This window comes from Mesoplodon mirus, assembly GCF_964341445.2.
Source record: "Mesoplodon mirus genome assembly, chromosome: 2".
NCBI lineage: Eukaryota > Metazoa > Chordata > Mammalia > Artiodactyla > Ziphiidae > Mesoplodon > Mesoplodon mirus.
The window spans coordinates 155,587,281-155,602,805 of NC_138977.1; the positions used below are offsets into that span (position 1 = coordinate 155,587,281).

At 39.1% G+C, this 15,525-nt stretch overlaps 1 protein-coding gene across 5 annotated transcripts in view; it reads left to right on the forward strand.

Annotated features, from left to right (window-relative positions):
- The window catches only part of PAPSS1 (3'-phosphoadenosine 5'-phosphosulfate synthase 1), a 108,686-nt gene that overhangs the window by 88,641 nt on the left and 4,520 nt on the right, over positions 1-15,525 (forward strand). For all 5 annotated transcript variants that reach the window (XM_082642414.1, XM_082642413.1, XM_082642411.1 and 2 more), the window contains one exon: positions 3,681-3,910. In XM_082642414.1, the coding sequence (XP_082498540.1) occupies positions 3,681-3,910 (230 nt within the window). The remainder of the gene's footprint in view (positions 1-3,680; positions 3,911-15,525) is intronic.

Below are 15,525 nucleotides of genomic sequence, written 5' to 3' on the forward strand. Positions count from 1 at the left end.
GCTAGGATTCAAATCTAGGACAACCTGACTCTAAATAAAGCCTGTATTCTTAACCAGATACTGATGGCTGTGGGCTGACTTGCATTCTCTGGATTAAAACATATTACCTGTTCAGTAGGTTATAACTTGACTCACACTAGGCATTCTTGGAAGAGTTACGTGTGATTTGCCTATTCATGGCTGTTAAAATTTAAAAAGTATTCTCATAAGGGAACCATTCACTAAAATATATATTGAAATCATTCAGGTCACCTGCAGGAGAATGCTGACTCCATGTTTGTTGTGTTTACATTTAATTTACTCATATAACTTCTAAAAGAAGTCAGAGAAGCAGTTTAAATTTCTGGCAATTTTACAAGACAGAATTAGCACTGGCCCCTGTCACCAATAAGCTTTTGAAAAATATTCCTAGTTTAATGACCATTTGGCACTTGAATGATTTAAGCATCCAGACATAAATATTTAATGAGAAAAGTAAGTTCACCTAAATTCAGAAAACTTAGACTGCCCTTTTAATTTAACTCTGTAAGCAGTAGCTATTTTTCCTGAGGCAGAAAAGACTTTCCATTTAAGTGGAGTTGCAGAGTAGTTAATTGATGATTTGGTTCTGACTGACCCCTTGATAAAAATTCTGAGTGTGAACTAGCAAAGGTCTTCTGTGGGTCTCTTGTGAAGGGGCAGAGGGGAATGAGCCGAAATTTCATGAAGAGCTGAATCTGGGATGGGTGGGCGTATGTGGGGAACAAAGCATCATGCTTTGCCATCCTGTTCATACAGAACTATTGCAGCTCAATGCAAGCAGAAGTAATACTGTAGTAGGAAAAGAGGTAGTTTACTATAGGGCCTTAGGGTCCTTTCTATTTAGTTGGCTTATGGGGAAAGCAAACTAGGATAGTGCTCTGGAGGCTTTTATGTTTGGAAGTGTCATGCATCACTTTGGCTCTCATTCCTTCCGCCAGAACTCAGCCATATGGCCACACTGCAAGGGAGACTGAGAATTGTATTAAACTGTGTGTTCAGGAAGAAGAAGGATGGTACGAGGCACATAGAAACACAAGTATATGGAAAACTAAGCAAGTGGAAAAAAATCAAGACAATTATTAACTCTAGGGAAAACAAACAGTTGTACAAGGAGAGGAATAAAATAAAGATGATTACAACTAACATTTATTGTGTACTTACTCGATACCAGGTACTATTCTAAGTCCTCACATGTTTCATGTGTTAATTTTCTTAAAAATTGAAGGCGATAAATACTATTGTAATTCCCATATTACAGATGAATGTTTATTTCACCGAAGTATTGGTATCACTGTATTTCTTGGATAAATTGGATAGGGAATGAGGCTAGTGGAGTAAGAGCCAAATATCTTCTTCTTCTCTTTTTTAAAAAAAAATATTTATTTATTTATGGCTACCTTGGGTGTTCATTGCTGCCCACGGGCTTTCTCTAGTTGCGGCAAGCCGGGGCTACTCTTCATTGCGGTGCGTGTGCTTCTCACTGCAGTGGCTTCTCTTGTTGTGGAGAACGGGCTCTAGGTACGCCGGCCTCAGTAGTTGTGGCTTGTGGGCTCTAGAGCACAGGCCTCAGTAGTTGTGACGCACGGGCTTAGTTGCTCTGTGGCATGTGGGATCTTCCCGGACCAGGGCTCGAACCCACGTCCCCTGCACTGGCAGGCGTATTCTTAACCACTGCGCCACCAGGGAAGTCCCATATCTTCTTTTATAGTAGGAAATATAAGTAATGTGGAAATAATGGCTGTGTTACAGTTGATCCTTGAACAACACAAATTTAAACTGTGTGGGTCCACTGATACTCAGGTGTTTTTCAGTAAATACCTACGGTACTACATAGTTTTGTGGTTGATTGAATCCATGGATGCAGAACCTTGGGTGCAGGGGGCTGACTGTGAGACTTGAGCATCCACAGATATTGAGGATGACAGTATATAATATCTAAAATTAAACAGTCAAGATGCAGCAGTGTACACATGCTGCTTAGAAATATAGAGGTAAGGACTTCCCTGGTGGTTCAGTGGTTAAGACTCCGTGCTCTCAATGCATGGGGCATGGGTTCAATCCCTGGTCAGGGAAGTAGAGCCTGCATGCCCCAACTGAAGATTCCGCGTGCCACAGCTAAGACCCAGTGCACCCAAATAAATAAATAAATAAATACTTAAAAGAAAAAGAAATACAGAGGTAAATATCTGTAGAAACAACTAAAAACGTTGAAACTCCTCAGGGTGACCAATTCAAGTGTAGGGTATGGGATTGCCCCGTGTTCTTGTACTTTCTGAACTATGTTGATAAAAATAAAGTACTTGGTATAAGAGAAACTATCAAGAGAGATAAAATGAAAGTGATGTGTAGTGGTCATCATTTATACCTCTTTTCACACAGAACCGAGATGGTTTTGTAAATCACTAAATAATGGAGCCATACACTGAAAGGGAGCTAAGACCAGGTTTGTACCTGTGTTTGTCCTACACTCTATTGGCCGAGTCACTTAACCTTTGAGGGTTTACTTCCTTCGAGTTTTAATGAGTTACTTTAACTTCTAAAGTTCTATAGTTCTAGATGTTAGACTAATTTTTGTTTTTAAACAGTATTAATGTGAAAGTGTAGGCTACAGAGGTAGCTTTGGATGCAGCATGGCTATTTAGTCACAACCAACACCTTGTTTTATTCTTACCTAGTATCTTAGGTAGTAATCATTTAGGTGACAGGATTTTCTCAGTACCGGTTTATGTAAATATTCATATAATTTAAATAATTTTCACCCAATTTTTTTTAACCTATTAAAGTATAACACAGAGAAAAGTACATACATCACAGTGTACACACAGCTCAGTGAACTCTTACAGTGAGCATACTCTGATTACCAGCACCCAGATTGGATCCTGGGTCAAGAAACAGCATTACTAGAGACTCCTAGAACTAACATCCAAGTGGATTAGGTACAAGCTTTTATTTCCAAGGTTGGTCACAGTATTCAAACTTTCAGTTAAGATGAGTAAGTTCTGAGAATCTATTGTACAGCATGGTGTTTGTGGTTAATAATACTGTATTGCATACTTGAGATTTGCTAAGAGAGTAGGTCTTAAGTGCTCTCACCATAGGCACAAAAAGGTAACTGTGCTGTAATGAATGTGTTCATTAACTTGATTTTGGTATTTCACAATGTATATGTATATCAAATCATTGCATTGTAGGCTTTAAAGATAAACAGGTTTATTTGTCAATTATACTCAATAAAGCTGTGGAGAAAAAAAGAACGTTATCATTACCCCAGAAGCCCCTTTCAGTTGCCTCTCTCAGAGGATCAACCACCAGCCTGATTTCTAACCAACATATTAGATTTTGAACTATATATAAATGACATCTAGTAGTTGTATAAAATCCTACACATAGACACAGATGTACATTCATATATCTCTTACCAGTAAAACAAATATATAGATACATATACATAAACATCCATACCATATATACTTTTAGATTTTTTGGAAGGGGAGGGGTTACCAGTTCTGTTTCTGGCTTCCCAAAGTGAACATTTTAATCTGTTGAGATTTCCTACTGATACTGACTGTATAAGAAGTATATGCATTTATTATCCACTTATTACTTCTAAGTGCTGGTCATAAAATCATGGTTATCTAATAGGAAAATTTTTGTTCTAGGTCCAGTGGCATTGCAGAGCACGGATGGTTGCAGGAGCCAATTTTTACATTGTTGGACGAGACCCTGCTGGCATGCCTCATCCAGAAACAGGGAAGGGTCTGTATGAGCCAACTCATGGCGCCAAAGTGCTGACCATGGCCCCTGGCCTAATCACCTTGGAAATAGTTCCCTTTCGAGTCGCGGCTTATAACAAGAAAAAGAAGCGGATGGACTACTATGACTCTGAGCAGTAAGCTTTACAGTCTCTGCATGAATCTGTGAGACACTTTGTGCTCTAAGCTGCTCCGAGGGCTTTAACGCATTGTCTCATCTTTACTATAACTTATCAGTGACAAGCTTTGTTGTACCTATTTCAGAGAAAGGCAAACCAGGGAAACAAATTTCTCAATATTTCAGAAGTTAGAAGTAGAAATAAAAATTGAATCTGGTTTCATGGTTCATGATCTCAGGAATTTTGTTGTGAAGTGTTTAAGGGAACACTTCACTTGAACTCAAGCAGTATGGCTCCAGAGCCTATGCTCTTGACCACTAAGAGTGCAACTTCTTTCTTCAAAGATCTTAGAAGGAACAAAAAAATAACAACCTTTTAATACAAATTATTGGTAGTATTGAGCATGCATCTATCTTCCTTTGACTGACAAACTTTTATTGCTATCTATAGATAATATCAGTACAGACATACCTCAGAGATACTATGGGTTCGGTTTCAGACCACTGTAATTAAAGCAAGTATCTCAATCAAGCAAATCAGACAAATATATTTATTTCCTAGTACATATACAAGTTGTGTTTACACTATACTGTAGTATATTAAGTATGCAATAGCCGTATTTCTAAAAAAACAATTTACATACCTCAATTAAAAAATACTTCATTGCTAAAAAATAAAGTATTATCTGAGCCTTCAGTGAATTGTAATGTTTTTGCTGGTGGAGTGTCTTGCTTAGGTGTTGAGGGCTGCTGACTGATCAGATGGTGGTTGCTGAAGTGTGGGGGGCTGTGGTGATTTCTTAAAGCAGAACAACAATGAAGGTTGCTGCATTGATTGGCTCTTCCTTCCACAAATGGTCTCTCGATAGCGCACAATGCTGCTTAATAGCATTTGACCACAAGAGAGCTTCTTTCAAAATTGGAGTCAGTCCTCTCAAACCCTGCCACTGCTTTTTATCAACTAAAGTTTATGTAATATTCTAAATTCTTTGTTGTCATTTAAAAATCTGTACAGCATCTTACTGAGAGTAGATTCCACCTCAGGAGATCACTTCCTTTGCTCATCCGTTAGAAGCAACTCTTCATCTGTTTAAGTTTTATTGTGAGATTGTAGCAATTCAGTCACATCTTCAGACTCCACTTCTGATTCTAGTTCTCTTGCTATTTCCACCACATCTGCAGTTTTTTCCTCCACTGAAGCCTTGAACCCCTCCAGTCATCCATGCATGTTGGAATCAGCTTCTCCCAAACTCCTATGAATGTTAGTATTTTGACCTCTTCCCAGGAATCACAAATGTTCTTAATGGCATCTAGACTGACGAATCCTTTTTGGAATGTTTTCAATTGACTTTGCCCATGTCCATCAGAGGAATCACTATCTATGGCAGCTATAGCCTTATGAAATGTATTTCTTAAATAAGACTTGAAAGTGGAAATTAGTCCTTTATCCACAGGCTACAGAATGGATGTTGTGTTAGCAGGCATGAAAATAGCATTAATCTCGTTGTACATCTTAATCAGAGCTCTTTGGTGACCAGGTGCATTGTCAGTGAGTCGTCATATTTTGAAAATCTTTTTTTCTGAGCAGTGTGTCTCAACAGTGGGCTTAAAATATTCAGTAAACCATGTTGTAAACAGATGTGCTGTCATCCAGGCTTTGTTGTTCCATTTATAGAGCACAGGCAGAGTAGATTTAGCATAATTCTTGAAGACAGTAGGATTTTTGGAATGGTAAATGAACATTGGCTTCAACTTAAAGTCACCAGCTGCATTAGAGAGCCAAAGGACAAGAGAGCCTGTCCTTTGAAGCTTTGAAGCCAGGCATTGACTTGTCTTTAGCTGTGAAAGTCCTAGATGGCATCATCTTCCAAGAGAAGGCTGTTCATCTACATGGAAAATCTGTTGTTTAGTGTAGCCACCTTCATTAATGATCTGAACTGGTTCTTTTGGATAATTTACTGCAACTTCTACCTCAGCACTTGCTGCTTCACCTTGCACTTGTGTGCTGTGGAGATGGCTTTCCCTTAAATCTCATGAACCAACCTTTGCTGGCTTCAGACTTTTCTTCTTAAACTTCCTCACCTCTCTCAGCCTTCATGGAATTGAAGAGAGCTAGGGCCTTGCTCTGGATTAGGCTTTGGCTTAAAGGAATGTCGTGGCTGGTTTGATCATCTGTGAAGACCAGTAAAACTTTCTCCATATCAGCAATAAGGCTGGTTTTGCTTTCCTGTCATTCATGCGTTCACTGGAGCAGCACTTTTAATTTCCTTCAAGAACTTCTCCTTTGCACTCACAGCTTGGCTGTTTGGCACAAGAAGCCTAGCTTTCAGCCTGTCTTGCTTTTCAACATGCCTTCCTCACTAATAAGCTTAATCATTTCTAGCTTTTTTTTTTTTTTTTGCGGTACGCGGGCCTCTCACTGTTGTGGCCTCTCCCGTTGCGGAGCACAGGCTCCGGACACGCAGGCTCAGCAGCCATGGCTCACGGGCCCAGCTGCTCCGCGGCATGTGGGATCTTCCTGGACCGGGGCACGAACCCGTGTCCCCTGCATGGGCAGGCGGACTCTCAACCACTGCGCCACCAGGGAAGCCCCTCATTTCTAGCTTTTGATTTAAAGTGAGACACGTGCAATTCTTCCTTTGACTTGAAAACTTAGAGGCCATTGTAGGGTTATTTACTGATCTAGTTTCAATATTGTTGTGTCTCAGGGAATAGGGAGGCCCAAGGAGAGGGCAAGAGACTGGGGAACTGCAAGTTGGTGGAGCAGTCAGAACACACACGTTTATTGATCAAGTTCACCATCTTATACGGCCGTGGTTCACGGCGCTCCAAAACCGTTGCAGTGGTAACATCCAAGATTATAGATCACCAAATATAATAATAATGAAAAAGTTCGAAATATTGTGAGAATTACCAAAATGTGACACAGAGACACGAAGTGAGCAAATGCTGTTGGGAAAATGACGCTAACAGACTTGCTTGATGCAGGGTTGCCACAAACCTTCAATATGTGAAAAGTGCTACAAAATGAAGTGCAATAAATGAGATAGGCCTGCAGGTAGTACACTCTGTAAATTTAGAGTGGCAGCGTGAGGCTCTAGCGTCAGAAGTTATGAGTGCTAGCCCTGTTCTTCCTGCATGACTTGAGATTCCTGTGTCATCTCTGGCCTTGTTTCTTCATCTCTACAATGATGGCAGTGGATGAGTTGATTCCCTTCTGGCTCAAAATCTGTAGTCATTTCCGGGAATCGTAGCTCCTAGTTATTTTTACATTAGTAGGTGCTTCATGCTTTGTTGATTGATGCTTATTTAGTACGAATTACATCTGCTTATTTAGTACCCCTGCTTTTTTAGTATAAATTACAATTCATGTTCAGTAAGTAGTTGTCTCTCAGTATCTGGCGGGGGGGGGGGGATCGGTTCCAGGACCCCCCACAGGTAACAAAATCTGCAGATGCTCAAGTCCCTTAATATAAAATGGTGTAGTATTTGTATTTAACCTACACACATCCTCCTCTCTACTTTAAATTACCTCTAGAATACTTATAATATCTAATACAGTATAAATGCTATGTAAGTAGTTGTAAATACAATGTAAATGCTATGTAAATAGTTGCCTGCCCATGATAAGAGGTTTGTTGATTTTGTTTACCCCTTCAAGAAACCCGCTCTTGGTTTTACAGGTTTATATTTTGGAACTTTCTGGAATTCTCCCCTTACCTCCAGATATTTTCAATCAGAGGTTGATTGAATCCTTGGATGTGGAAACCATGGATATAGAGGGTTGGCTCTATTTTTAATTTATGTTTTACCAGTTCACCTCTACTGGCAGGTGCTAATTAAAAACTGACTGAGTCTAATGACTTCTAATCTGAGAGCACTCATCCTTTTTCCCTTGATACTGTGCAGTTGACTGCGCATTCAGGAATAACGCTGATCCTAACCCTGCGTCCTCATTTGTTGTAGCCTTTTTTGTGATGGTGCAGACAAGAAGGAAAAAGAAACTTTTTAAAAATCAACACATTCTCTTGTTTCTGAAAGGGACATAAAATTTGGTGTCATTTAATTAAATGATAAGTTATCTGGATAAAGAAATAATACTGTTAACAGTGGAGTTTGAGGGATTTGTTGGCTTCTCGTTTAATGATAATAATTCTGGAGAAATGCATAATTTTAGATGATAGCAGTCTTCTCTGAGTGATGGACTGTAGCAACATACAGGAAAACCTTATGAGTCAATGAACAGAAAAGGCTTATTGGACAGCTGGTTTGGGGAAATATGAAAGAACTCCGGGCTGTTCCCAATAGCCTTGGTGTGGCCACTCGAGACTGTTATTTTCTGAAGATCCAAGTTGTGGCCCAGGTTATAGTATACTTCAGAACCACACCATGAGAAGAATTTGCAATAAACCAGAATATTTTTACCCTTGTACAAAATCAGGGTTTGCCAATACCTAGAAATAGCTCTAAATTGTGGCGTGTTTTGTTTTGCCCTAAAAATAAATGTGTGTGTGATTATGTATGCGTATGTCTCTATATATATACTTATATACATACATAGACACATTCTACAATTTCACTGTCTAAATAAAAGTGCAGCTATAAAAGTGATGTGCTGAGAGTTGTAAATGGACTTTTTCTACCAAAGAGATGCCTTACAAGCTTAAAGAAAATTTCTTTAAAGAAAAAGCAATTAGAGTAAACCTTGAACTATATTACTGCAAAAGGTGATTGAAAGTACGAATTAAATGTTAAGGAAAATAAAAAAGTTTCAAATATAGGTCTGTCCTTCTTTGGTTCAAAATATGTAGGGCCACCATCAGAGATATTAATTTCCTTAGTCTTGAGAGAGGATTACCCATTGACAGTTCTTTTGAAAGCTCCCCCACACACACAGAGGGTAGCCTTGCCTTCCTACAAATCTGTAGACTATATAGTGTCAGAGATGGAATCCTGGGCAGGGCACCCCTTCACTTCTCACCCAGCATGCAATTTATTTGTATACTTCGTGTACAAGATGTTTGAGCATAACCTTGTTCTGAAAGTAACAATCACTTATAGAGTGAGGGGTGAGAAATAGAATTGTTCTGCTAGTGGCCAAATGCTTAAAACTTAGGTGAGTTTCCATTTTGATGAGTTAAGGAAGCAAAACTAAATAGAGTTGAGCTTTTCTTTTACACTTCTTGTGCTGATGTGTTTCCTTACTGTGGTTTCTTTGCGTGATCAGCTGATTTAATCACACACAGGATCCTAGAACCCATCTGTACGTAGCTGAATGATGTGCTGGGAAGCCCTTGGTAACTTTCATGTTTTGTTAAATCTGTGTAATATTTCTTTAAGTCTCTCTTTTAATCATTCGAAAGCTAAATAATTACATCAGTTCTCATAAGATTTTCCAATGATGAATTCTATATTAGTTGCATGACTGGCTCATTTTCTTGGAATTTTTTTGAGTTACCAAATCTTTATAAATTGTAACTTGGGGGGCTTTAAAACTGCCTTAGTTTTCTAATTTTTTATATTTATGTTCAAATATAATTAAGTTGATGGGATATGTTGGAAAGTGATTAAAATTTTGTGGAAAGGCGATAGTCTTTGATGTAGTGAGAAAACAGTTATTAATTATGCACATATGAGGTTGTCTTATGTTTGATTAATGGATGTTATTCAATGCCAGATTTTATGTAATTAATGATTTTGTAGCTTTTGATTTGATTAAATACCAGTGTAAGGCAAGGCTTAGGGAGAAAGAAACAAACTTCATCAAGATTACAGGCAAGATATTATTGATAAGAATTATGATAAAAATCATCTGTTTATACTTAGGAAGTTAAGTAGGTTCATATTAACTGTAATAATGACTCAAGGAAATTGAGCTTTAGGAGTACAAGATTAAAGCCCATTCTTTCAGATATTACAAACTTTTAGAGATAATTCAGCTATTTCTATTTTTTTCTCCTTTATGCAGTAAATCTTCTTTGTATTTGGATAGATAAATAAAAAATTTTGGTTGAGATTATTGAAGTAGCAACTCACCAAAAAGAGAGTGCACATGAGTGAGAGTGCCTGGTGGAAATGGGTCAGTGAGGGGACAGGTGGACATAAATGTTTGGTGTCTGGTTATTTCCATGTTATCAGTAGAGTACTTCTTTCATATTTTTTAATGCTGGAGTATACCTTAAATCATGTACTATTAGTGTCAATTTTTTTTTTGATGAAGTCCAATTCATCTATTGTTTCTTTTGTTATTGTTTCTTGTGTTTGGTGTCATTTTCAAGAAATCATTGCCAAATCCATTGTTATGAAGCTTTCCCCTTATGTTGTTTTTTTTTTTTTTAGATGTTGGGGGTAGGAGTTTATTAATTTATTTATTTATTTTTGCTGTGTTGCATCTTCGTTTCTGTGTGAGGGCTTTCTTTAGTTGTGGCAAGCGGGGGCCACTCTTCATCGCGGTGCGCAGGCCTCTCACTATCATGGCCTTTTTTGTTGCGGAGCTCAGGCTCCAGACGCGCAGGCTCAGTAGTTGTGGCTCACGCGCCTAGTTGCTCTGCGGCATGTGGGATCCTCCCAGACCAGGGCTCGAACCCGTGTCCCCTGCATTAGCAGGCAGATTCTCAACCACTGCGCCACCAGGGAAGCCCAGTGTCAATTTTTAAAAGCATTCTACTTAGAGGCATCCTTCAAGGCTTTTCTCATATATTCTTAACTTCTTTTATTTACTTTCTACAGGAAAGCTTATCTTTTCTAGTGGTTTCTGTGTGGTGACTCTTAAAGCTATTCCTCAGTGTTTCCAAGTTGCTAATTATGTTAGTTTTCTATCTCTGTGTAACAAATTGACACAAAGTTAGTGGCTTAAAACATTACTCATTTATTACCTCACAGTTCCTTAGGTCAGAAGTCTGGGTGGGCCAAGCTGGACTCTCTGGCCAGGCTGGGCTCTTATCTGAAGGCTCTGAAAAGAATCAAGTTCCAAGATGACCCTTGTTGGCAGAATTCAGTTCCTTACGGTTTTAGGACTGAGCTCCCCATCTTCTTACTGGCTATCACAGTGGAGGGGATTGCTCTCTGCAGCTAGAAGCCACGTTGAGAGTCTTCCTTGTGGGCCCCCTCATCTCAGCAGTAGAACCTCCCTCAGGTCAAATCCCTCTCAGGCTTCAAATCTCTGACTACTTACTGCTGTCATCTGAGAATATTTGCTTTTAGAGAGCTTTAGTGATTAGGTTAGGCCCACTCAGATAATTTCACTATTTTAGGTCAACTGATTAGCAACTTTAATGGCATCTGCAAAATTCCTTTTGCCATATAAGGACATATCATGGTAGTAACACCATGGGGTGAAGGTCATGAAGGCCATCTTAGAATTCTGTCTACCACGCTAATGGGTGTTTTCTGCTTAGATTTCTTGTTATTATTTAAAATGCCCAGAAGCAACTTTACCTTTCCCCTCATATATCTCCAAATCCTAAATTTCCTTAGTTACTTGTTCTCCCCGTTGTGTAGAATCTTGAAGTCCTTTATCCTTCCACCTCACTCTTCACATCCAGGTCTTGTCACATTGACCCCTGAAATATTTCTTGTGTAAATTCTTTTCTTTTTCTTTCTTGCTATGTAGTCTTTGCCATACATAAATATTTCTGTTAGAGTACTGGGGAACTGTCTTTTCCATTCATTTATAAAGTGCTTTGTTTTTATTAATTTTGATGTTTCTTTTAAAAACTTGTAGAAGTCTGACTGTAACTGCATGAACTTGCCAATGAATCTTGTCCTGTGTTTGTAGATTTTGCACATATTTTATTGCAGGGGGTTATTGCATAACCATTAACTGATAAGGTCTAGTTTAAAATCTATTGCATTGTCTTTTCTTACTATACATTTTAATCATAATTAGGGACATAATACTATGTATATTTTTAAAAGTCAAATTATATATTTTATATATGCTGTGTCTTGTTTTAAAGTCAACATGTTACATTGAAATTAGTATAAAACTTTCCAACTTTGCTATGCTTTATTCATTTATTAACTATTTGTTGAGTCTTTACTACGTACATGTCATTGCTAAATGTGGGCACTGTGGTTGGAAACAAGCAGATATTGTTGTTGCCTTCATAGGACTTACATTCTAGAGAAGACAGACAGTAAACCTCTTAAGGATGGCATGTGCTTTGCAGAAGACTTCCGGGAAGCTCTGCTAGCACTTGTGTGACCAAGTCTGGGTTATCAGGGATGGGTTCCTGGAGCAAGAGACATTTGAGCTGAGCTGCAGAAGATGACTTAGGCATTCCCTTGGTAAAGAAGGAGGTAATAGCATTCTGGACAAAGGGATAAGTGCGTGCAAAGGTGCTGAGGTGAGATAGACTCAGAGGGTTTGGGAAGAAGGCCAGGGTGGGCTGGAAAAGAGAGTGAAAGGAGGATGATGAGACAGGGACTAGATAAGGCAGTTCTTTGAAAGGTACAAACTGGAATAGATTTTGAAAAGATAGTGTGTTGTTACCATGTACATTAAATATTGGGAAGTTCAGGTTTTTGGTAATTAGGTAAGTTGGATTATACAGGTCGATTCTCTTGAGAAATTAAGTAAAAATTTTGGGTAAAGGAAAACGTTTTCATAAAAGTATTGTGCTGATAAGATGATAAGAATTGTGAGCCTAAACCATTAAGTGAAGGTTAGAACTTCAGGTAAGTTGAGTGTTGAAGTTGCTTTTGTCTTGGTTGACCTAGCAAATTTGAGTGTTGATTTCCATGGGCTTGACCGAGGTGGGGAGTCCCACAGGAGACACTCCCATTAAGCTGATGCTCCCTCCCACCTTAGGTAGTTAAGAGAGAATCTGAAGTGAACCCCACCCATTCCCCTACCCCAGGAGACTGAGCACAGCCCTGAGCTTTAGGCTCAAAAGCTCAGGACTGTTCACATGGGCCAAACTCATACTACCCGGGTTGTATCAAAACAAAACAGATAAACAACCAAAAAGCCCTCAAGCCATGAAATTAGTTTTTGGTGGTTCTTAACTGAGCATGCCTCTAAGTATTCAGCAGAAGCAAATGTAGACTGTCGCTAGAGCATTACTCCTTTGTCCTAGACCTCAATTTATTCCCACAAATAATTATACAAGCTTAATGAACAGCTTAAGTAAAAAATGATAAAGTATACAAGGAAACATAGCACCAAAGCAAGGAAAAAAAATAAAAAAGGGAAACTACAGTTGGCACAAGCAGACCTGCCTGTAGAGACTTCACATGCTAGAATTACCAGACATGGATTACAAAATAACTATACTTGCAGTGTTTACTAAAACAAAAACAAGTTTGAAACTTCTACGTGGCACATAAAAGTATAGAAATGACCTAGCAGTATAGAAAAGAGAAAGATGGGAGGGAAGTCAGTGTGAAGGTGTGCATTAGTGCAGGCAAGAATTAATGAAATGATGGTTTAGATTTAGGTAGCTTGCAACAGGGGGATTGGAAGAAAGATGAGTAGGCATTCCCTGGAAACTTCTTGTTTGACTGAATGTCTGATAGGAGCTGTTCTCTAGCTTTTATTTATAAGATTTTTGAGGGGAGGAAAACATGATGAATTAAGGATTTTGATAAATTAGTTCGAGACAGTTAAATTTTTCATGTATTTCAGTTGGTCTTTGGTTTGGAAACAAAAATTGTTAAATTTGTCATGCATGATGCCATGCTTTTTGGCTCCTGGAAAGAAAGCCATAAATAACTAATTATCTGGTTTTGAACAGATGATTTGTATTTGAAGAGAATTCTTAGTATTTTTATGTATACTGTATTATATATGAGTTTCTTTCGAGTTAAATGAAAGGTAGTTAGCCCCCAAATAGTTAATTAGATTCACTTAGAAGTTACTACCATTATTTTTAGTTCTATCGGAGAAGAAGCTCCCCTTTGCGTCTCTGATTGCTTATCATCTAATTAGTATTTTTTAAAAAGCTGGTCTAATTGAATATGAACTTTTGAAAGATAAAATTGGAGGCCCCTGGGCTGACCCCAGCTTCTTGTCTGAACAGCTTGTTCTGGTGACTCTGATGGCCACATATGTGGACTGAGAGACAGCAGGTATTTGTAAAGAATTAAAATCTTCAACAGGTGGCCAAGAGCTGTTGTACTTTGGAGTTGGTCAAGATGCTGGCCATATGTAGTTGTGTGTCCCACATGGGACAAGTTGCTGGACCCACAGGGTCCCACATAGTCTGCTGGATGGTGTGCTTTTTCTGTCCTTGCGTTCTAACCCCTTCCGCTTCAGTTGTTTCTTTTTGGTTTTTTTGGTTTTGTTTTGTTTTGTTTGTTTTTTGTTTTTTGGGGTGTGTGTGTTTGTGTGTGTGTTTTAAGAGGAGGCGTTCTGTCAGCTGTGGATTGTAAGAATCTGTGACCAAGTGCTTTTGAAAAGGGAAGAAAAAAAACAGACTTGCATTTCCTTTTTCAGGTGCCATGGAGATGCGTTAACGAGTGTACTTAGATGGACTAGCTAGAATTGCTTTGTAGTGAAAGCCTAAGGTTTAGTAGCCTTTTTCTGTTTCTGCCAGATTCCCAGTTACTCACAGGTAAAGTTCAGAGCTAGTTTTAGAGCATTCCCCAAATGCCTCAGTTTTTACTTGATTTTTTTTTTTTTTGCTGTACGCGGGCCTCTCACTGCTGTGGCCTCTCCCGTTGCGGAGCACAGGCTCCGGACACACAGGCTCCGCGGCCATGGCTCGCGGGCCCAGCCGCTCCGCGGCATGTGGGATCTTCCGGGATCGGGGCACGAACCCGTGTCCCCTGCATCGGCAGGCGGACTCTCAACCACTGCGCCACCAGGGAAGCCCTGATTTATTTTTTTTCTGTAAAATGCTATCCATTTAAAGATGTAATTGTGAAAACTGTGATTAGATTACAGATAGTGACTCTAGCGTCAAGTCCTTGCACCTGACTTCTGATAAAAAATAAAATCCTCATGTGAGGGATAGAAATACAAGTCTGAGGCAGAGGGAAATAAATGTGTTTTCCGTAGCCAGGGTGGAGTGGAACCACCAGCATGTGGCAGCAGAAACTCCCGTTTCATGTGATGAAGAAACGCTTGTGGCATGCGGGGCAGATGGAGTGTGAAATAGCGTCAGGAAAAGAGGTACCCAGGGACTTTTGTTTTAAAATTCAATTTCAGAAGGAATGCAAGCAGACTTCTGGATTTCAGACTGTTTGGCATTCTGAGGAAAGAAAGGACTTTAATTGGTCTGGCTTTTTTCCTTTAATCACAAAGTCAGGACAGAGTCATTCTACAAGCTGCTCCCTCATTTCTTTTTCATTGCCCCATCAGGAACAGGTACTTTACGCATGGGACACAAGGTTTCCTTTCTGAATTCAAAATTTTAAATTGACATCGCCAGAAAGATCTACTGTCATAATTTTCCTTAATGACACTTATTTAGGGAATTGATAAGTGACCCTCCTAAGGAACTAAAAAACATTCAAGCAATATCTGTCAAATGATTCTCAGCTGAACTAACCAGTTTTACATCAGGTTGGAATGAGGGTTTTTTAGATGCAATTGGAGAGATCTGGACCCCTCCACACCCTTGACTTCCTCTCCAGATGCTAATTTGCTAAGCCCTGCCCTGAGGGGTAACCTCTCTAGCCTAGAGATAG